The sequence below is a fragment of the Lissotriton vulgaris genome, chromosome 2_1 (assembly GCF_964263255.1).
Source record: "Lissotriton vulgaris chromosome 2_1, aLisVul1.2, whole genome shotgun sequence".
In the NCBI taxonomy this organism is placed as follows: Eukaryota; Metazoa; Chordata; class Amphibia; order Caudata; family Salamandridae; genus Lissotriton; species Lissotriton vulgaris.
Genome location: NC_141687.1, coordinates 716,267,517 through 716,290,049, shown reverse-complemented (window position 1 = coordinate 716,290,049; position 22,533 = coordinate 716,267,517). Strand labels below are relative to the sequence as shown.

The 22,533-nt window shown below is 48.1% G+C and overlaps 1 protein-coding gene across 4 annotated transcripts in view; it reads right to left on the bottom strand.

Moving 5' to 3' along the window:
* Nucleotides 1-22,533, bottom strand: part of DENND5A (DENN domain containing 5A) — a 341,747-nt gene that overhangs the window by 90,851 nt on the left and 228,363 nt on the right. For all 4 annotated transcript variants that reach the window (XM_086955975.1, XM_086955974.1, XM_086955976.1 and 1 more), the window contains one exon: nt 5,854-5,999. In XM_086955975.1, the coding sequence (XP_086812101.1) occupies nt 5,854-5,999 (146 nt within the window). The remainder of the gene's footprint in view (nt 1-5,853; nt 6,000-22,533) is intronic.

The following is a 22,533-nucleotide window of genomic DNA, read 5'->3' as shown; positions in this document are numbered from 1 at the left end:
TGCAGAGTGAGTGTGCAGAGCAGTGAGTGCAGAGGATTGTGTGCTGTTGAGTGCAGAGTGCTGTGTATTGGCAATGTTAATGACAATGCCCATTTATTTTTGATTTAAAGAAAAAAAATGTCATGAGCAATGCCAATAGCTCTACCTTTAATGATGCCGAGACCATTGCATTGCAAATGCTTGTTTCAAAATGGGAATCAACATGGCCTGTTTCCACGATGTGGGAAACTGACCTGAGAGTAAAGACGAGTTCCAGATTGAAATTAGTGCGGCAGAGATGAGGGGGACGAGAGTGCTAAGCCCCTGGGCAGGAACCGGGTCCAGCGGGGACCCCGATTTACACAGCCGCATTTTCATCAGGGCTGTTTCCATAGAAATAGCTTTAAATGACACAAACGCCTCCTCCTGAGGAACATAAAGTTCCGGGGGAGGGATTGCAAGGGCCTGATTGAAAGAGGCAGAGATATCAACGATTTCATCATGAAAGAAGTTAGAGAGACTGTCACAGAGGTTTTGACTGGGGCAAATCGGACAGGCAAGGGCCGAGGGTTTAGCAAATTTCTTCACAATTTTAAACAAAGTTTTTGAAGAGTTTTCAGCAGCGCTAATTTTGCTGATAAAATATTCCCTCATGGTAGCACGCTCAAGTTTGTGAATTTTTTATCGCGGATAAAAAAGGTGGCTTTAGCGACAGGATCATAGGTTAGTCGCCAACTGCGCTCAAGCTTTTTACAATTGTTCTTTTCAGTACGTAGGGCCGGGGAAAACCAAGGCGCTGAGGGTTTGATCTGGAGGAGGATACGGGTCGCACCGGCGCGATGACGTCAATGGCAGAGTAGAGACGAGTATTAAAGTTAGAGACATTGGTGTTCAGATCAAGAGTTCAGAGTAGCGTTTGCATAGTAGGAGTATGGCTGATTACTGCCTTGTTTTAGCACCATGGTATAACTGTATCTACTATTTACGCTTTTGGAGCTTGTAATCACTTTTATCTGCTTCTGTCTACTGATTATCGCAGCACATGTATTCTATACAAGAATAACGTTGGGTCAATAAATATATTGAAAACGCCCCACTGTGTATTTTCTGTATATTTCTCTGAGCACAAGTAAGCACGAGTGACTGAGCGAAAGGTTCTGTTCTGTTTCCACGATCCCTGATGGGTCAGGGTTGTCATGTTCAGTGGTTGCTAGAAACCATTCGCTCTCTGGTAAGGTTAGGGGGGCTTACGGTGGCACTGTGAACTAGCTAGTGTGTGGGCCAAAATATCCTGCGGAGTGCCTGGAATCAGTCCAAGCACCTCGCCCAAAGTTTATCTTGTCCAACAAACATGCAGGTTCTACGGATTAGTGGGAACTACACGACACCCAAAGCTCTGAAGCAAGAAAATAGTGGGTGCCAGCTGGTGTGCTAGCCACTGCTGTTTGCTTAAACTTTTGATCAGCAAATCTCCTAGGTACGGAAAAACATGTATGCCTGCTTCTCTGAGGTGGGCAGCTATGACTGCTATTTATTTGGTGCACACCCTTAGGGCTAAGATGAAAAGGTAGCTCATTGAATTGGTACTGTTGCCCACTCAACAAACCAATTTGAATCAAAAGTATCGCAAGTAATCTAGATGGATGGGGATGCTGCAGTAATGGGATATCATCCTGTATGGTCATCACATGGAAGTGTTTTAGATGTACCGGTTGAGAGGCCTGAAATCAAGGATTAGCCTGAATTAGCAGTCTTTCTTGGAAATGAGGATGTATAGGGAGTAAACCTCTCGGCCTTGGTGTTTTAGAGGCACTAGTTCTAAAGCCCATTTGGAATGGAGCACATGAGCCTCTTTGTGAAGAAGATGGAGTTGTTCTGTGGCTAGGGAGTGTGCACAGAGTGATATTTTTGGTCGTTTAGAGAGGAGTTCTAGGTAATAACTGTGTTTTGTTATTGTAAGAACCAATTTTGAGATATTTTCATTCCACTGTGGAAGGAAATTAAGCAGGCTCCCTTCAACAGGTGTTACGTGATTGGAGGTACTTGATGCAAGTCAGTGCATAGATGAGGAGGCTCCCTTGTCTTTTCCTCCTCTACCTCTGCCCTTATTGGAGTTATCGTCCCTAAATGAGCTCAATGTGTAGCCTCTACCCCCTTGATGATAGTAGGTTTGCTGTAATCTCTGATATGACTGAGGCTGGTTGACAGACGTAATTTTGGATATCTTCTATATTAATGCTTGCAAAAGGATTCCCTTGTGGATGGGGTATGCAGGACACCAGGGGACCTTTTTTTATTTTTTCTACCATCTCATCATCCTGCAGTCCGGAGAGATGCTCGTCATTGAATGGTAGGTTGATAACATGCTGCTGGATCGAGTAGCATCCCATTCCCTGCCAAAGTGGGTGGTGGTGGGGGGGGGGGGGTACGGCTGGGCCACCGGAGGAGGGAGGAGGATGGTGGGGAGAATTCGGAGACAAATAAAAATAAAATAAACGTACCTTAAAGCCGCCACATCGCACTCTTCCTGTTTCTGGCCCTGGGCACAGGCTCCAAGCCTGCCCAGCGGCCAATCCTAAAGCTCCTCTCGCTTCAGAGCAGCTTCAGGCTTGGCCTGAGCATCGGCAACTTGCGCTCCCAGGCAGACTGGTAGTCTGTGCCTGCTCTCTCAAGCCCCAGCAACGCAGCTGGGGCTGGAGAGAGCTTAACTGCGCATGAACGGTTTGGCTGGCCTGAGACTGCCGGCCAAACATCTCATGCGCAGTGTAGGGAGTGCCCACCACTCCTCCACCAGCAGTGTCATCCCCTGGACCCGCCTGGGACGGGACCAGAGGATTAAAATAAAATGATATTAAAACAGGTTTAAAAACCATTTAATTATTGTTTTATTTGCTGGTGGTTGCATGGGGGTGGCGCTCCTTGGCTCTAATGGAGCAACTGTCGCTGGCGAGATCTCTCTCTTAAAGTCAGATATGCAAAGCCAAGAAAAACGGCAGAAATGACCAATGTGTTCATGCCCCCTAGCAACAGTGTCAGAAGTGCAGAGTATGAAGGCGATGGAAATGGTCTTTCTTTCCATCACAAGCTCCCTTTCCTCATACTAAACTGCTCATGGAGATGTTGAATGAGCTCCTCCATCTCATCCCACTGAGCCCTATCATACCTGGCAAAGGCCTACGGGGTTGATTTACAAGTGTTTGGCTACCCCAACACCTACTCTCTTGACTGTGGCCTCTATGTGCTTGCTCTCTTTATCAGTTGTTGATGCGGCACCAGTGGCTTGTGCAGAGACCCTCTTAAAGGCAGTATGCACTACCAGAGAGACAAGGTGGCTGCTGGCCCCTGATATACAAGAGCTCAGTTAAAGAGGGCTTAAACATCGTTTTTACACTTGGTTTACCTATACTGGTTTTTACTGGCTCAGAAAAAGTGTCAGGGGAAATTTTAAGCATCCCATTTAGCATTGGAAGAAATTGTACAGAACACTTTGATTTAGAGAGCATTTCAAAGAGGAAATCCTCCTCTTCTGGTAGGACATACATATCTATCTTACTGTAGGCAGCTGCACATTGTTTTTCCCCCATTGCATATCGTGACATGATCGGGGGGAAGCCCTGATAGGCACATGGTCCAAATCTGGATCCTCAGGTGGGCCATCCCTAGGGTGAGGGTGCATCAATATCATAGTCCTCCCATGGGTCATCCCTAGAATGAGGGTGGAGTGGATCCTCACAGTTGTGTTAAGGGCTGTATGGGCACCCCTTCTCCGAATATGAATGTGGTGTCCCTTGAGGTGTATCTGGTGGAGATGAAGAAGGCAGAGGAGGAGGTGGTGGTGGAGGCGGCAGAGACGGTGTTAGTGAATCGGGTGAGGCAGAACAAAAGGCCTGGTAGCAGTTTACTTAAGCCTCTTTCCGGTGTGTTAAGGTCTCTGAAAGTCTCCTTGAAGGTGAGTCTCTTCTTCCTTGGCATGGTATCTGCAGTCTTTGGTGGAGGGACCTAGGCCATGATTTTCCCTTTTCAAGGGTGAATGAACTGCCTCTTCTGTTTTTTCATCGAGGTATTCCTGCTGTTTCTCAACAATTATCCTTTCAAAGTGGTTGGATGTGAAAGTAGCTCTTCACTCCAATGTTTTCTTGGGCACCAAAGCAGATGTAGGCATACCCGGTGCCTTCGTCCTTGAAAATTGATGAGGCTTACTGGTGCTGGAAGTCGTCTTCATATCCACAGGCCAATGACGGTCTCTGAAAGATCCTGGTTCTGCTCTGATGCCTTCCCTGTGTGCCAACGAGGTGGTGGAGGACCTCGGTATGGCTGTTTCTTATACACAGCGTTGGAAGAACAACTCTCTCTTGAGCGGTCTTCTGACTACATATGCAGTCTCTTATGAGACTTGCGGCGTGCTTGGGCTTTGACCATATTCACTAGCCTGGGCGTAGTCTTCGTTGCAGAGCCTGACCAAGCTCAATTGAGTGGGAACACTGGAGTCAATAACTTCTGGGTTAGGCTGGTGGGCAGGAACGCCTAATAACTTAAAGTCTTCTTCTTCCTTGGCACCCAGGAGGTCCACTTACCCAAACATGTCCAGGGCTCCATAAGCCTCTTGTCTGTGCATCCTAATGTGGGCCCTGTGTCTGTCTCTAACATATCGAACAGTCTTTTGACATTGAAAAGTGAGACAAGCAGCACACTCAACATTGTTATGATCTGGGGAGAGGCAAAGGATGCATATGCTGTGGAGGTCAGTCTGTTTTTTTTTTGATAAATGTGGTTTATTGATTTTTGTGCCATCAAAAGTGGCAATGTTACAACTATTGACACACAACAATTACAGTACAGGAGAAGAGATGACACTGATACAAGTCAGCGGTTCTCAAGTCATACATCATATTTGAAGATAGCCCCAATGTAAATTGCCCCACAACATCAAATTCAAACGGATTGACACAATCATTTCCCTTACACTAGGCCATGTTTGTGGGGCATCCAATTGCGTCATAAACCGTGAGCTCCTGTTGCACACACCAGTCCACTCCACGTCACCAGCCTGCCAAGGTGGGAGGAGCGGGCGACATCCATCTGGTGGCGGTATGACGCATGGCAACCAGTAGTGCCGTACTTAGAAATTATCTCTCAGCTCTCGTACCACCAGAGCCCTTAAAGACACCCAACAAAAACATCAAAGGGGAAAAGGACACTTCCCATCCCAGGACGTCTGATAAATCCCGGGTCACCCTTGTCCAAAAGATTGCATCACTAGGCTCAACCGTCCAGGGATATTTAGCGTGGTACTGAGGACATTTCCTAAAAGGGGTCCATTGCAACGCCTACCACACATGGGCATTCTTTAACATTGCAGATGGAATGCTGAGGGTGTGGTGCCCTACCCTGGAAGTGCATCTCAAGGGTTGGAGACCCAGCATTCTAAATTACCTCAGAAAAACATTGGAGTATAGGAAATATCAGAATCAATACTCTAACAGTCTTTCTCGGAGGCGGGAGTTGATTTAAAACCATAAGCACAAATGCAGCATGTGTCAAATCTGAGAGCCACATTGGTACACCTCCAAGCCAAATGATGGAGAAAAACAATTTAACAATGGAGTCCGTGCCCACATGCATTGCTAGGGTCGAATCACATACTACCTCGAGACTCGAACAGGCTTCTTCGAACAAAAAAACTTGCAATGTACGAGCCAACTGTAGATTGCAGGAGTATGAAGAGCATGTGCATCAACAGCCCCAAATTCTACAAAGATAATATAGCCTGAGAAGCAATTGCAACACCTACCTAAGTCCCATAATGCTAACTGGTTGTTGGTTGACTGCATCAATGAAGTAATTACTTAAAATATTCTCACTGAAGTCACTAACCTCAAAAGTCATCTCTAGCATATTCCTGGGTATTTGCAAGACTCCAGTTTCTCCCAGCTCTCCGGAGATGCAGATCCAGGGGTTGGCTGTAAACATGGACCCCCCAAGCTTCTTACTTGGAGCAATTAATATGTGATAAGGGATCACTGTGTGAATGAAAAATGACATGCCAATCAAAGCTTTCATTTAATGCTCTACAACAACAATTTATACTTATTTGTAAATATGCAATCTGCTCTTAAAAGAATGAAATACTCACTTAGTAAAATAGGTAATAGTCTAAAAGGCATGGATGAAGTCAACCAGATATACATTGTAAATATGTAAAAACTCCATTTGAGACTGTTTTAGTAACTAAATTAAAGTCTGGTTGTACTTGGAAAAACATACCTATGAGTATTTATAGGTTTTGCATGATGTAATTCATATTTATATTTTATAGTTATTGATTCTAAGTTCTTCAAAATCATTTTATTTACACAGTACAATGTAATAGTACCTTGAATAAAATGGACACATACAATTAAATGCTCTTGCACAAGAACACAGAGAAAGATGGGTACACCAATAGAAGTGTGAAAAGATGGGAGACAAGTGAGAGCAACGTAAGGAAACAGCATTGGTAATCTGTGTCATAAGTCAATTTAGTTTAAATCATAAAAGAAGTTTTTTTTAATGAGTGGGTGGGATTTATCTTAACATTCCTTTCTTACATTGTGAAAACTTTGGCAGATTTCTTTAACTTAGTTTCCATGTGAGGCAGGAAGGAGAAATAACAGAATTCTGGAGAGGCTCAGGAGTGATCGTTGGGTGGCAATATGGTGAACACTGTATGAAAGGAGAGGGCAACTTAGCGTGTGACATAACATGTGTTTTTAAAGCGCACGTTCACCACAAAGGAGAACTTGGCGCTGAATAACAGAAGTTTATTGTTACCCAACTCAGTGGTACTGGTGTGTGACAAGAGAATGACTGTCTCAAGTAATGAGAGGAATTTAAATCAAAGCACTGCACAGCAATAAAAACATTATTACTATTATTTTATAAAGTAACTAGCAGCCCGACCCGACGTTGTCCGGGGAAGAAGTATAATGTCTGCAATGGTTGTAATAGGCAAGGCAAATTTATTTCAAAACTTGCCTGTGCGTCCACTCAGAAGCCCTCGTTCGGTACTGTTGAAGGTGAGCATGTGCTCTTCTGTTTGTTGTCCTTGCCACAATATGCGAACGTGTGTGTCTGCTCCAGCTGACGCCCCGAACGCCGCACAAATGCACGCACTCCCCAAACATGGCGCAGTGCACTTTGACGCCCCACATCGCATCAACGGCAAACGCCACAACTCCTGCTTCTGAATGCTTCCGGCGTCTCCGACGGCACATGCCCACAACAATGCCGAAGGGCACGCCCACTCGTGTTAGAACGCTAGTCCCACACAGAAGGCTTATCGCAACCGCAGGCTTTTGCCGAATGCACACGCCCATCGCTGTATGCACATGCCCATCGCTTTACAGCAGAACGCACACGCCCACAACGGACTACTTTTTCTCAAACGTTCTATTTCCCTTCTAATGTATATGTTGGGCTGGTGTATAGCCTATGTCCATCTGCTGATACTCTCCTTTCCAACGCTGTATTGGGTGTTCCGGTTGGCGCTGTGGTTCCGGAGCTTACCCGTCTCAAAGGTTTGGGCTCTCTCTTTATAATATTAGTATGGATATGGATAGCTTAGTTGTGCGGGTTTCACAGCACATTTTGTCTAGCATTTGAACAGCCATGGCATGCCTGATCGAGCAATATGGCATATACCTTCAGGATTACATTGACCTTCATTCAGAGTTTAGAGGTGGAAATGGTTCTTAACCCTACCACTGGATGCACAGTGTTAGGTAGGCATGGACCTCTTAATATGGCGGATGGGCCACTGTGAAGGTCTTTCTTCATGCAACATGCTAGCAAACTGCTTGCTACCCCCTTATTTATTAATGGTTTATTGGCCTTAGGTCTGCATAGGTCTGGGGATGTTAAGGAAGGCTAAGGTATCACTCTCCAATTGCCACTTATTGGGTTTTGTGAAGGAGAGACTGCTGTACCAATCATTCCAGAGTTCTGTTTTTGTAGTTGCTGATTAAGAGCCTGATTTAGTGTTCGGAGTAACCACACTCTAACCACACTCTAAATTGAGAGATGGTTGCAAGCCCAGCAAACTTCTTCTACATTGGCAGGAACTACTATGATGGCAGTTCATGTCAATGTATTAAAAGTTAGACTTTTACATGTTTTTTTATTTTCAAAAACAAAACCACCAAGTGGGATTTCGTTTTTGAAAATAGAATATTAATGCCTCCACATATAAGAGTTTTATCCCATTTTGTGGGGGACATTTTGTACTTTTCAATGCCCCTTCTTGCCAGGCTTTTCCTGGCAGTGATGGACAGTGAAAACTGGCCATTTGACTGCCCACTCTAAATGAGGCAGACATACCTTCAGTTTTGCAGAGAGGGTACTCTGTCGCTGCTGCAACAGAAGATACATCATAGGGGCCATCCCCCTTTTGTTAGGCCACAGCCATCATGGACCTCATTTTGGCACCAGTGGCGGGGAACCCAGTGGCGGCTGCAAAACTGGAGCAGATTTAACAAATAACTGCTTGTTTTAAATAATGGTCAAGCAGTTATTTGTTAAATCTGCTCCAGTTTTGCACTGTTTTTAAACTTTGGAAGTTTTGAGAGATACCTAATAAAATATTTCTTTCTCTCTACTCTTCAATTTTATATACGCACTATATCTCACATTTTCACGATTTCACGCACTGCATACCAGTTACCCTAACATTCTTGGTTTTGGTACCTCCCATTCCTTTTTTACCATTTGCTAAGGTCTGGCAGCAAACACTTATAACATCTAGTGTTTGCCAACATTTTCTACTTGGTGTAGGGAGAACCCAAATGATGCTAAGGGCGGTACTGTGTGGGAACTGATGGGTACTTTTTATACCCTGGTGATACCATGTCGTGCCTGCAATACACACTGGTATTTCTCCTTTTTTATTTTTTATTTCTAACAAGTTGGTCATACCCCGAACAGGTCTTTTAAGATGTCCCGTTAGACCCATAGACATTTTGTGTGTTGTCATAAGTGCTTTCTACTGGGGGTTATGTCTATGTAGTGGTCTTTAAATATGCCCTGAGACCCTCTGTTTCAAACTGTTATTTTTGTTATGCCTGAGAGGCCATGATTTGGGTTGCCTCAGGGGTACCGTTCCAGAAGTCAAATGTACAGGTAGATATGGATGAGAGGTACGTCATTTTGGTGGGTACATTGGATGGCCTTGAGCTATGTCATATAAATGTTTATGCGCCTAACATCGCCGATGCTACATTTTTTGGCAAGGTGCTGGTGGTTGCATGAAACCACCTAGAGGCAGAAGTGGTCATGGCAGGTGACTTCAATTGTGTGTTGGGTGGTGGGGTGGATAGATCCCCTCCAAGTTGAGGCACTAAACCCAACATGACGACAGCTTTTGAACACAGGCACAGGTGGTTATAGGACTGATTGACATATGGTGAGTGCAACACCCACAAACACTTGCATATTCAGGTTGTACACAGGCTCCATACACATATAGTAGATTAGATTTTTTTAAATAAAATCAACAGCAATGCAACGTGCTGTAGACTTGAGTTACTTAGGTTGATACATCTCTGATCACTCGCCCTTGCTGCTTATATACTCTCTGCTCTGGCCACTGCAGTGGTCACAGGGGCCGCATTATGGCAGGCATGAATCCTATGCAGGTCCCTCCAGTCCCTGTGGTACCTACATACCTCTAGTACTAGGTAGGAGAGGCAGAAGGGGGCCGCCCTTACTCAGCAGATCCAACTAATTCAGTCAGACTCAGTCAGGTGGAGTCCCATTGTCTTCCTGTTCTACCTGTGGAAGATTCACCCTATTCGATTGTGCTACTGAGGGGCTCGGTATTCCCAATCATGCAATGTATCCTTCCGATGCTCTGCTATTGGGTGTTGTCGTAGCCCCCTCAACTCTTCTCTACGCAGCACTCTCTCCTCAGCCCCAGCCCAGCTGGTCACCTCCTGGCACCAAATGTTTAGCTGCTGTGTTATGGGTGATTTCCACGTTATCGCTATTCGCCTTTAGGCAAGTGCAAGCGTCAGCTCTATAAACCTGTTTCCCACCTTACGCTTGGGTAGGCAGGGGAAGAGACCCAGTAAGCAGAGCCCCGCAGTGGAGCCAAGTGTGAGCCCCAGCGTATTATTAATTTTAGAGAGTACTTTGTGCCAAAAAGTGCATAGGGTCTCACAGTATCTGGTCATATGCATAAATTCTGCATCTTCCTGATTGCACCTCGGACATTTCCTCTGCTCTCCTCTGAAGGCGGCAAAAACACGATGCAGCGTCAGGTAGGTCTTATGTATATAATTAAATTGAACATATTTCAACCGCGTATTCTGCAATACTTACTTTAAAGACTCCAGCACTCTACTCCATTCCTTGTCAGTCAGTTCGCTGTCTAGGATCCTCACCCATTTCCCCAGCAACTTCAATAGCAGGGCCAAGGAGGCCTCGTATAGTGATGCATAGAACCATTTGACTTGGTTTCCAGCTGTTCCCAGGGTGATTAATGAGTGCAACACCACATGCGTTTCCAGTTCTTCTCTGCTCAGGCACTACAACTGCCCAAACACCTGCAGCAGTATCTCATATGTAAGGAACTGGCCCAGTGGTAAACTGCATCCTTCCACCAATTCCACAAAAGGAAGTAAGAGTTTTCTACTGGTAGCAGTCCCCCACTGTCTCGAGTACCGCCTCTGCCCAGGGTATCATTTACTGCACAGTAATGGTCAACTGCGGTTCTCCATGTGGCAGTCCCACTAAGGGTAATTCCGGAGAGTATTTCCGGATATCTGGTAGTTTTTTTATGCAGTCTCTCCGGCACTGTAGTGCTGTAGTTTGCAGTATCGAATAGTAGGGAACCCGGGTTGCATGGTTTAAGGGTTTTCCCAACAGAAGTCGAGGACTTTGGTTGAGCTCCATCAGGAAAGTCCCCTCTGCGTTCACTCCCTCCAGCCATTGGGCCAACCATTGTAGCTTGGCAGCCAGCTGACAGAGCTCAAAATCCGGCACCCCAAAAACCTCCCTCTGCAATGGGGAATCACAGGATTTGGAGTGACACTCTACGTCTCCCATTGCCCCAAATTAAGTCCCTCATCAGTGAGTCCAGATTACAGACCCATCCCGCAGGCATTAATACTGGTAAGTTGGCAAAGTTATAAAACAGGCGGGGTAGTATGACCATTTTAGTTAAGGAGATTCTAGCCATTATGGGACGCTGTATTGTATGCCAAAACATCACGCTAGACCTAATCGATCTAAGCGCTTTGTTTAGGTTACCCTCCCTCAGATCCACTAGTGAGTGAAAAACCTGGATACCCAGGTATCTGAACGTGTGCGATGTCCAATTAAGGTCTGCAGGCTGGCCCAGAGGTCAGGTCAGAGGTCCAGCCACTGGGAACAGGTATGTCTAACACTTATTGACCTGCAGGCCCGACAGTCCCCCAAAAACCTCTAGGAGTCTTAGGGCAGTCTCTGCACCTTTTTCAGTGTCACACAGGTAAACCAATAGGTCATCCGCTTAAATAGAGATGGTGTATGTTCTTCCCCCCTTGTCAGACTCATACTCTCCCTTCCCTGACGGAATAGTTTGGCTAGGGGTTCTATCGCCAATGCATATAAAAGTAGTGACAAGGGTCAGCCTTGGCAGGTACCTTGCGCTATCTTATATTGTGAAGAGATATTATTACTTGTCTTGACCCTCGCCGTGTATAGTAGTTGCACCAACTTCACTCAGCACTCCCCTAAGCCCAGGTGCCCCATGACCTCGAGCAAGTAGTCCCAACTCACTGTGTCAAAGGCCTTATCCAGGTCGATCGACAATATAGCGGCCTGTCGAAGAGTCTGTGCCTCTGGGTGGTAAAGCATTGAATATAACCCATGGAAATTGTACGAGGTGCTGCGGGAGGGGATAAACCCATTTTGGTCAGCATGGACTAGACTATATTACAGAGTTGTCTAATACTGGGGAACATATCAAATCATGTAGGGGGGAGAATGAAGGAACTGCGATCTATTCAGCTTCCTTATTTATATACCAAAAAATCAAGTAGGGAATGGATTACTTATCCTGCGTAACCAGGATTTTTTCAATTTTCGTGTAATATACCGATGAAATACCCTCGTTCACGTACAGAGTTTGGCATGGCGGTATATCTCGATTCTCCGCCTAACTCTTAAAAATGGGACAGCATCATCATAGGGTTAGTTCTTATGCTTCCTCCACCCGGAGGTGTACCCCTGGTTAGTGCAGTAGTGATCAGTGATAAAGGGCTTTTCGTGCAGTGAAAAAATGGTTAAAAGACTTGTATAGCCAGTTTAAGAATTTTAATAAGTCTGGATTCGAGGAATTCTAAAAATTGTTACGTGTGTAGGGAGATTAATTAGGAATCTCCCGCACTTAGTATGTCCGTAAAAAGGTCAACATGTTTCAGCCCTTGTGCTTGTCCATGAGGGTCAGGTGGACTTTCTTCAGGACCTAGAGTGAAAAAATAGTTGTGAAGACCCTGTGCGTCTCTGTGAATTTAGACTGTGTTTTGTCAGGGTCTCAGTGAATCAAGATATATTAACTTGATTCTGATGAGGTCCAATAGTCCCTGTGGATATAAAGGAGGCCATCCGGGGCCCGGGGTCTTCCCGTTGGCCATAGAGGTGATAGCTCCCCAAACTTCCTGTAGAGTCACAGGTTCACCCAATTCCTCCCTGGTATCATCATCCAGAGTGTGGAGATTTAACGGGTCTAAGAAGGCGCTAAGATGCGCATAGGGGGCCCACGGGCGACGCCATTGAGAGTCTCATAGTAGCTTCGAAATAAGCCATTGATCTCTCCTAGGTCGTATATAGTTAAGCCATTCGCAGTCTGTATGTGTATGATTGTAGACCCATGAGTTTCCGGCCTAATTAGCCAAGCCAGAAGGCGACCAGCTTTCTCCTCCACCCCCTGTAACTTATCCATATGTGCTCTATAATCATTGGACTCAATCTCGCCAGGGCGTCATTGTATTGCACGTGCATGTTTTGGAGCCGTGTATGTGTATGCACTCTCCCTGTATGTTATCTAATGCCCACAGTTCACCCTCCCTAGCCAACAGGTCCCGGTGAAGATCCTATGCACACATATAGTTTGCCCTGGGCAGTGGCCCGCACCACCAACTTAAACGCCTCCCATTCTATCAGCACTGATGAGGTAAAGAGCGCATTTTCAACAAAAAAACCTGTCAACAAGGGAGTGCAGGGAATCACCAAACTGTACATCCTCTAGGGACATGGGATTGAGCCGCCACATCCTCTAGGGACATGAGATTGAATGGGGGAATGGGGGTCTATCGACGTGGGGGCAATATGACAACAGCAATGATCTATGGTTAGAAAAGGTCAGTCCGAGATATTCTGTATGGGAAATGGAACCACTAAGGGTAGGTGAACACCAAATGGTATCCAATCGTGTATGGAGCTGATGGATTGCGGAATAAAAGGAGTATTCCCGAGCCCCCCCATGTTGGTTCCTGTCAATATCTTTCAGTCCCCAATGAGTCATCCACTCCCTTAGTCCAGCCGCCACCCAGTGAGTCTGGACTCCCGGTAGTGGTAGATGGGAACGATCTGACGCAACATCTGTCGCTTAATTAAAATCTTCGTCCAGTATCACCTAGCCCACCATCATATCCGCCTTGCAGGTGGAAAGGTCACCCATAAAGGCCATTTGGTCTTGGTTGGGTGATTATATGCAACCCAGCGTGATGTCTTGCCCCAGTTCACTCCTCTTAAGAAAGACATATCTGCCTTCTTTATCGATTGCAGACTGTGTTAATTCAAAGGGCAACCCAGATCTGATCCAAATTAGTGCCCCTCGGGCATACGCCGAGAAGGAAGTGGTATAAATCTGTCCTCTCCAGCACCTATGCAGTCTTTCTATCTCCCTTTGAAACAGATGCCTCTCCTCTAGGAGAGCTATTTGCACTCCCCGTCTCTTCAGGTAGTTATATATGTTATGGTGCTTGGACATGGACCCCATACCTTTAATGTTCCACATGAGGAACTTCTGTGCTAGGCAGTGTGTTGGCATCCTAGGTTGGTCTGTCTATCCCCCTCCCCCGCCCCCATCCCACCACCAACTCCATGTAAGGAAAAAGCAGTCCACCTTCTGCATTGTGAACACAGTAAGAAAAGGATCCCAACATGGACCACCTCACCAGTTCCAGAGCAGTGTGGAAATGTCCGCCAGCCTGCCCAAACCCTTCATACATCTTCAAAAACTAGTCAAGGCCCAAACCAGCTACGGTGAGTTCCTTCAGGGGGTTTTGGCTTCGCTCAGTGCTTCACAAGTGCGTGTGAGGTGCAAGGGATTGTGCAATGCACCAGCCTCCATATTAGTCCAACCTGAACAATTTTACGCTTCAGCCCAGTGCAGCTCTGCCGTCTCCAGAGGGGCCAAGGCACAGGGCTATGTCTGTTCTCCATAGCAATCTTGTCTATATTAGCTCATCTGCAGTCTTCATGGCTACCTGCGGCATGTTGAGGCTATCTCCCCTGGAAGAGTCTGAGTCTGAACTTTATGTACCCCTGACACAGCAAGATCCTGCCTCAGATGGAGAGCCCCCCCCTCGCGCACTATCTCAGCCACTGTTTGTAGTGCCGCCACTCTCTCCCATTCCATTTGGGAGGAACTTGGCTTCTTCAAGGCATTTCTCGCAGGCTGCCTCTTGAGCTGTTTCCTGGATTGTCGGCCCTGGTAGGCCGGGGCCTATCCCCGCGCTGCCTGGGGAGTCTCAGTCTTGTATGCCTCTAACCATTCCCATGCCGCTGGAGGGTCCTCGCAGAAGTGAGTCTTACTATTCAGTACTATGCGGAGCCGAGCAGGAAAGATAAGAGAATACTGGAGGCCTTCAGTCCTCAGAGCTTTCTTAACTTACAGGAAAGAGGCGCGCTTCCGCTGAACTTCGATAGTGTAATCAGGGAATATTGAAACCCTGCCATTGTTTGCCTCAAAGGGACCATACGATCGAGCCTTATGCAGCAAGGTGTCCCTGTCCCTATAATGCAGGTGCCTGGCCACCACTGGGCTCGAAGACCGGCCCGGGCCGGTGGATGCGCTGGGACCCGGTGCACTCTCTCAAGGGTGTAGAACTGTGTTGGACCATCTGTTGGACTTGGCCCTTCTGGCAGGTTCACCCCTAAACTTTTTGCTTTTAATTGTGACCTGGTGTTAGTGATTTTTGGCTTCTGCGCACTTTACCACTGTGTCCCAGGGTAAAGTGTGTGTGTGTGGTAAGGTTGGCCTGCCCTCCCATAAGAATGCATGGGGAATGTATGTGTCCCTGGTAGTTCCTGATGCGTGGGGAGTGCAGGGTCAAGTTTGGTATGTGAGGACTCGTGTGACTAAATGCTGCGTGATGATGTGTGCAGCGTTAATGTGCATAGTGTGGAAGTGCCACTTCTAGAAGTTGGCATGTCTGTGTAATTTATGTGAATTGGCTGTCTGGCTTGTGATTGGCTGGAGCTGGCTGGTGAGCCTGGCTCCAGGAGTCAGGATGGGTCTGCCCCGGTGGTGAGTGGAGAGATCTGCACGATTGATGTGAGGGAGGAGTGCACCTGGAACCTGAATAGGGCTGGGCTTTCCTCACATGATGCTAGCTCCGCCCCCTGTGGTGCGACTGATGACCCTAAGCTGGCAAGTGAATGGTGAGAGGGGCTGAGCACACCAGAGTGCTCCAAAACCAGCTGCAACTGATCTTCCTCCACCCTGCACCCTAAGACAAAGGGTTTGTTTGTATAAAAAGGAGCTGTGACCCCATACAAAATGTTCTTTTCCTGGATCCTATCTTGAGGGAGGGCCTGCTGCTGCTAAGCGCCAGGAGGATACTGCCACTGGGACTGCCTCCCTGCCTGGAGGGCACTGTGAGCTGGACCCTGGGCCCAGCCTTTGCCCCCCCCCCTCCCCTGCCTACCTTTTTAAAGGACTTGCCCTAGACTTGAGTCTTTGGTTCCTGTAGCGCCGGGGGACGCTGTGCTGATTTCCCTGGGTGGCCCTGAAAGAGAGAATCCCCTGTTGAGGATTTCCCCCGTGAGGATAGTTGTTTGCAACGCTGGCGCCTACCCTGCTAATTTGCCGCTTTTGGGCACCTTGATTTTCGCGGGTGCCTACCCCACATACTTGCGGATTTTTTTAGGTCCCTGGAGGGTGCCCATCCCGCCAGGGACTCTGTGCCGATATTTTTACACTTCTAGCGGGTGCCACCCCGCTTTATGGGTTAATTCAAGGGAGCCCACCCCTCATCTTCTGCCGTTTTAATATCACTGCCACGGCCCGATTCGCTTTGCAACATTCACCCCGGGCCGCTACCAGCGCGACCCGGAAGTGCTTTCCCCCAGAACTGGAAGCCGAAGGGAGCCCACCCCGCGCTCCAGTGAGAGCAGGAGAAGTGCCAGCGAGGGAGAGCCGGAGTGCCGCAGAGAGAGAGCCCCGAGGAGCGGGAGCTCTCGTGCACCGGCCGCCAGCAAGCTCCCGTGTGAAGATGAGCCCCGAAGTAGATGACCGGCGAGGAGAGCACTGAGGAGCAACCCAGTGAGTGAGGGCTCCTCCTACTTCTTATTATGTCCCACTGAGCAGACCCGCGGGTCACTCCAACGTTGGGGACATTTTGTTTAAGAGCCCGTGGCTCCCACTTCTTTGGGGGCCGTTGTCTAGAGCCCACGAGAGGCTCCTGGGCATTGTTGTTGTTCCGAGAACCCCGAGCGGGACTCCACCGATTGCGGGGGCATTTCTTCAGAGTCCACGAGGGACTCCAACTTGTGGGGCATTTTGTATTTAGAGCCCAAAAGGCTCAACGGGGTATTTGTTTTGAGCCAAAAAGGCTCCACCTGCACGGGGGCATATTTGTAATTCAGAGCCCACGAGGCGCCTGGGCATTTGTATTTCAGAGCCCACAAGGCTCCAACATTCCCGGGGCATTTCTGGTGGTAGAGCAGTCCTGGCTGACAGCGGGCTGCTCCCCCAGTGGTGGAATTATCACTTTAGAGCCCACGAGGTTCCCGGGCACATTGATCTTCAGAGCCCCCCAGGCTTCCACATTTGGCCGCATTGTGTTTTTCAGAGCCACGAGGTTCCAGGAGGGGCATTGTTTTCCCGAGTCCCCAGAGCGGGACTCCCACGTAATTGGGGCATTTTATTGCTGAGAGACCACAAGGCTCCTAAGGCCCCTGTGTTTCATTGAGCCCCACAGGAGAGCCAGGAGGCATGCTGGTGCCAGGTTCAGTTCTCCAGCTGCCCAGCACTTAGTGGGCAGCTGGTACGTTTAGGCCCTTGCATCCTGCTTTGGCTGCCTGCGCAGCCTGCCCTGACATTTTGGACACAGGGCGTTTCATCCCTAGAGAGGCCAGGTTGGCCTGGGGACAGGTTATATGTTTTGCCTCATGTGATACTTACCTAATGTGATTTTCGCATCATGTGTAATGCTTTATGCCGATACCTCTGAATGTATGTTTAAGCCTAGGAGGTTGTTTTTCCTAGTATAGGTGATGTTAGCGAATTCATGGTTCCCTGCGTGATAATTGCCTAAGGTGTTTAGGATTGCGTAGGTGGTACTTACCTTTTACCAGTCGTTACTGGTTGTGTGCTACATTTACTATTTGGTGCTACAGTTATTATATGTGCTAAGCGTTATTCCTACAAAGTACTAACTCTACCAAGTGCTAGTTCTAAAAGGGCATATTCCTGACAGTGGTCCATGTGGCCCTGTCCCAAGTATATAATCCCCTGTAAATTCTGCCCGTGCCAGTGGCACATTGTAAAGTGTGTGTTTACTTTCTAATGTGTTTGGTATAATACAAAGGCTATTTTTATATATAACCTTGTGTGGAGTTTCCTTTGCGGTGGGCCTTGGGTGTTGTTGCTGGGTGCACGCGCAAACGCTTTACACATCGCCTCTGAGATAAGCCGGACTGCTCGTCCCAAGCTACCAAGAGGGTGAGCAGGGGTTATCTTGGCGGGTGACTTCCTTGCCCTGACGTAGAATGGTGGTTTCTGCAATCCTTAGCCAACCGGAAATCGCCATTTCTAACACCATCCGGCGAAACAACCGTGCGAAGTCAGGGCTCCAGATGGCCATCATGTTTCCATTTTCGACCCCCTCCGGCAGGCCCAGAATTCGAATATTGTTTCTTCAACTGCGTCGTTCTCCATCTTCTGCCCTTTGCTCCAGTGTCTTGACTGTGTCTGTAATGTCGGCCACTTGCCATGTCAGAGCCTGGTGTGCTGGGGGCAATTCCTCAAGGCTCGACTCCACTACTTTCACCCTTTCGTTGAGTTTCTGGTTGTGATAAAGGGCCATCTTTCTTGCATTGGTATGGCCCTACTTTTTCTGACTACTGATGTGCTTGACGGAGTGTGCTCTGGGCTCCTGCCAACTAGGTACCCAGGGCCTGTGTTCCTTCCCTAAAACTGTGTCGAAACTAAAACCCAATTGGCATCTCTGGCCACCTGTCAGCCCCTAGTAAATGGTACCATAGGTACCCAGGGCATGGTGACCAGAGAAGACCCCTAAGGGCTGCAGCTCTTATTGTGCCACCCTTAGGGGCCCTGTACCCTGGCACCCACGCACTGCCTTGGCAGGCTGAGTGCCTAAGTACAGAACTAAACAAAGAGTCAACATGGCACACATCCCTGTGTGCCATGCCCTCAAACCCACTGCCCTGGCATACATCAGTCACCCCTCTAGCTGAGTGCCCTATGCCAGTGGTGAGGGCACAGGTGGATGAGCCCGGTGCCCCTACAGTACCCAGGGCCATTCCTGGGCACTGTAAGTACAGTGATGCCATTAAGATTATATGGTGCTGGGAGGTCGACATTACGAACTCAACAGCACCATAATGGCTACACTGAAGACTAACAAGATTGGTATCAAACTTCTCAGCATGTTAAATCCACACTGATGCAAGTGTGGGATTTAATGAGAAATGCACCACAGAGGGCATCTTAGAGATGGCCCCTGAAACTTAACCACAATCCACGACTGGGCTGAGTGGCTGCAGAGGCTGCCACACAGCCGACATGTCGCTGTACCCCTGGGTGGAGAGCCCCCGCTCTCCTGGGCCTGCAACAATGCAAATCCTGGGCGAGGTGCTAGGCCTCCTCCCCCAGGATGGGCAGGGGGGAAGCTTTAAAGGCATTCCGCCTCAGTGAGCTTCTCCAGACCGTTTGCTGTACCCAGCAACTGGCCCCCACCAGTCCTCACCCCCACTCTGGCGGGAAGACTGGCCGGAAAAACTACGTCAGGAAGGGGGGTGTGCCAGCCGGTGGGGGAGACGAGGTGAAGCACGACACCGGGCTCCGGCCATCTTGAAGATGGGGACCCCTGCCCAATCACAGCTAGGCTCCTGCACTCCTCCCACAGGAGAGGAGCAGGCTGGGGGGTGTACCCACCCCGGGACAGGGACCTATTGGTCCCTGCCCTTGCCCTACCCGTAACGGCACCTAAAATCAGTATTTAGGGGCTCCCTGAACCTTCCTTCCCTAGATCCCGATAAGAAAAGAGGATCAAGAGGAAGAAGACCCACCGTGCAGCTGCTAACAACAGGACGAAAACAACTGACTTGGCCCCAGCCCTACTGGCCTCTCGATCCTGGAACCTGCTCCTGCCTAATCTCGGCAACTCCTGCGGACAGCAACCTTGGGACACCCAGAGAACCTGCCTGCCTTGACCCTCTTAAAGCCTGGGACTCCCATCAGCAGAGGCTCTGCTGCAACAACACCCCTGGTGCCAGCCAGGAAGCTCCGGACCAACCCACTCTGCACCCGCCGAGCCCAGCCCTTCCCGAGTGATCCAGGACCAAGAGGACTACCCCCTGGCGACTGGGACCCGAAGTCCAGTGCCCAAAGACCCTCCTCGGCGACCCTGACGACACCTGCAGCCTCAGGACAGAGGACCCCTCAGACCACAACCAGCAGGGGGTAGGATTTCCCGACCTCAAAAGACACCCAGGCACCCAGCGCCCCACTGCCCCCTGTGCCCAACTCTTGGGTGTCTACCTATCCTCCAAGACCCCAACTTACTCCTCGAAGTGGGGGTTGCTCCGTAAGATCCTTCGTCCCCAAACCTGCAGCCTTTGTTCCCTTTTCAAGTTCCTCATTGAATAACATTGAGCGCCCGACGGCTCAAAAGCACCCTGCACCCAGCCGCCCGAGTGCCCCTGGCAGTGCAACCTGTGCCCTATCCTACTTCCCCATTTGCCCTGAGCAAGTGACCAGGATCCCAGCTCCCACAGCCGCGTGGCCTGTTAGCCAGCAGCTACCAACCAGAGACCCCCCTTTCCCTCATTGGCTAACATTGGACCTAACTACCTCTGCACCCGGACGCCCCTGTGCCGCTGGGGGTGAGCCAACTGTGCTTACCTGACCCTCGGGGACCCCTGAGTCTATGCCCAGAACCCTAACTTCACTAGCCAAGTACTCACCTGGAAACCCGTAACTCACTCACCTGCCATTGGATAACATTGACTGGTTTGACTTGAAAATCTTTTAAGTGTGAAGTTTTGGAAACTAAAAATATTCATATCAGATCACCCGAATTCCGAAGTACTCACCTGTGATCAGAGGAGAAGCCAGTACTGTACCTTGTAGCCCAGGACTGAACCGCAAAAGTATTCCTTACCGGGTTTACTAGTAACTTGTATTTTCTCCATAGGAATCCATTGTCTGCTTTTCTATGAAATTTCTTCCAAGTGTCTACTTTTGAAAATTAGAAATATTCTTTAAAACTCATACAAAATACTGAAACATAATTACTTACCTGTTTTGAATTGAGACCCCAGTGCTGGCCCCAGGAGACCAGTACTGGATTACAAAAGTAACGAGATTGTATTTTACCTGCAACCTGAATTTTCTCCCATTTGATAAGATTGCCAGATTCCTGTTGACAAGTTTTTAAGTGTGAACTTTTAAAATAGCTTTTTATTCCTGAAAAATCACTACAATACCTAAAACGTTTTTGCTAAACTGTTTTCAGCTTACACACCAGGACTGAACCTAAGAGCCAGTCCTGGAATTACCAAAGTAAAAGTAATCTACAAAGTAATCAACTGTGTTTATATAAGGAAATCCATTGAGCTCAATGCTAAATTGTGTGTAGAATTGTGTTGCCCACAGCAACCCCTGTACCTATTGTCTTTACAAAGTTTATTGCCTTTCTGCAAAGTACTCATCTGAGACGTCTCATATTGAGAACAGTATATTTTTTTGATACCTGATGGTTCTAGAAATAAAACAACGAATATGCTACTTACTAGTATGCATCTGTTCTTGGCATGTAGGGCTGCTGACATTCATATCTGTGCATAGATCGCCGCCTAGTGTTGGGTCCGGATGATTGCACATTGTTGTCCTGGAAGAGTCTTCGAAGTATCACGAGATAGGTGGCTCCTCCCCTGGACTACAGTGCGCATGGGCATCGACTCCATCCCCAGATTGTTTTTAGCCATTGTGGCCAAGATGGAGTGAAACTCAGTGAATGATGACCATGCTATGAGTATATATGTGAATACTGCAGCTGCTACAGGCGCCGAGGAGGAGGGCGGGCGATATGAATGTCAGCAGCCCTACATGCCAAGAACAGATGCATACTAGTAAGTAGCATATTCGGTTCGAGGCATGTGGGCTGCTGAATTCATATCTGTGCATAGAATACATAGCAGTCCCTCCATTAGCGGCGGCCGCCCGTGCCAGCTGCAGCAGTTTGGAAAAGTGTCTTGAGAACAGCCTGCCCTACAGCTGCTTGCTGTTTGGAGTGCACATCAACACAGTAATGCTTAGTAAATGTGTGTGTGGTAGACCATGTGGCTGCTCTACATATGTCCTCTAAGGGAATGTTTCCAAGGAAAGCCATAGAGGCCCCCAACTTTCTGGTGGAGTGGGCTCTTGGTGGAATGGTAAGAGTGCGTTTTGCTTTTGCATAGCAGATCTGGATACATTTAACGATCCACCTAGCAATACCAGCCTTGGAAATAGGGTTACCTTTGTGGTGTGGCGCAAAGGCGACAAAGAGTTGCTTAGTCCTTCTAAAATCCTTGGTCCTATCAATGTAATACATTAGGGCCCGTTTAACGTCAAGGGTGTGGAGCATCCGCTCCGCCAGTGACTCAGGATTTTGAAAGAAAACAGGTAATTCGATTGTTTGGTTGATGTGGAACTGAGACACAACCTTGGGTAGAAACTTTGGGTTGGTGCGGAGCAGCACCCTGTTGGAATGAATTTGGAATAATGGCTCTTGGATTGTGAGGGCTTGCAATTCACTAACCCTCCGTAGCGATGTAATTGCTACGAGGAAAGCCACTTTCCATGTCAAGAACTGAATCTCGCAGGAATGCAGTGGCTCAAAAGGAGGACCCATCAGCCTGGTAAGAACCACATTGAGGTTCCACTCAGGAGCTGGTGGAGTCCGTGGCGGAATGACTCGTTTGAGGCCTTCCAAAAATGCTTTGATGGCAGGCACCTTGAAGAGTGAAAGTTGTTGTCTATTTTGGAGATACGCGGCCATTGCAGACAGATGAATGCGAATG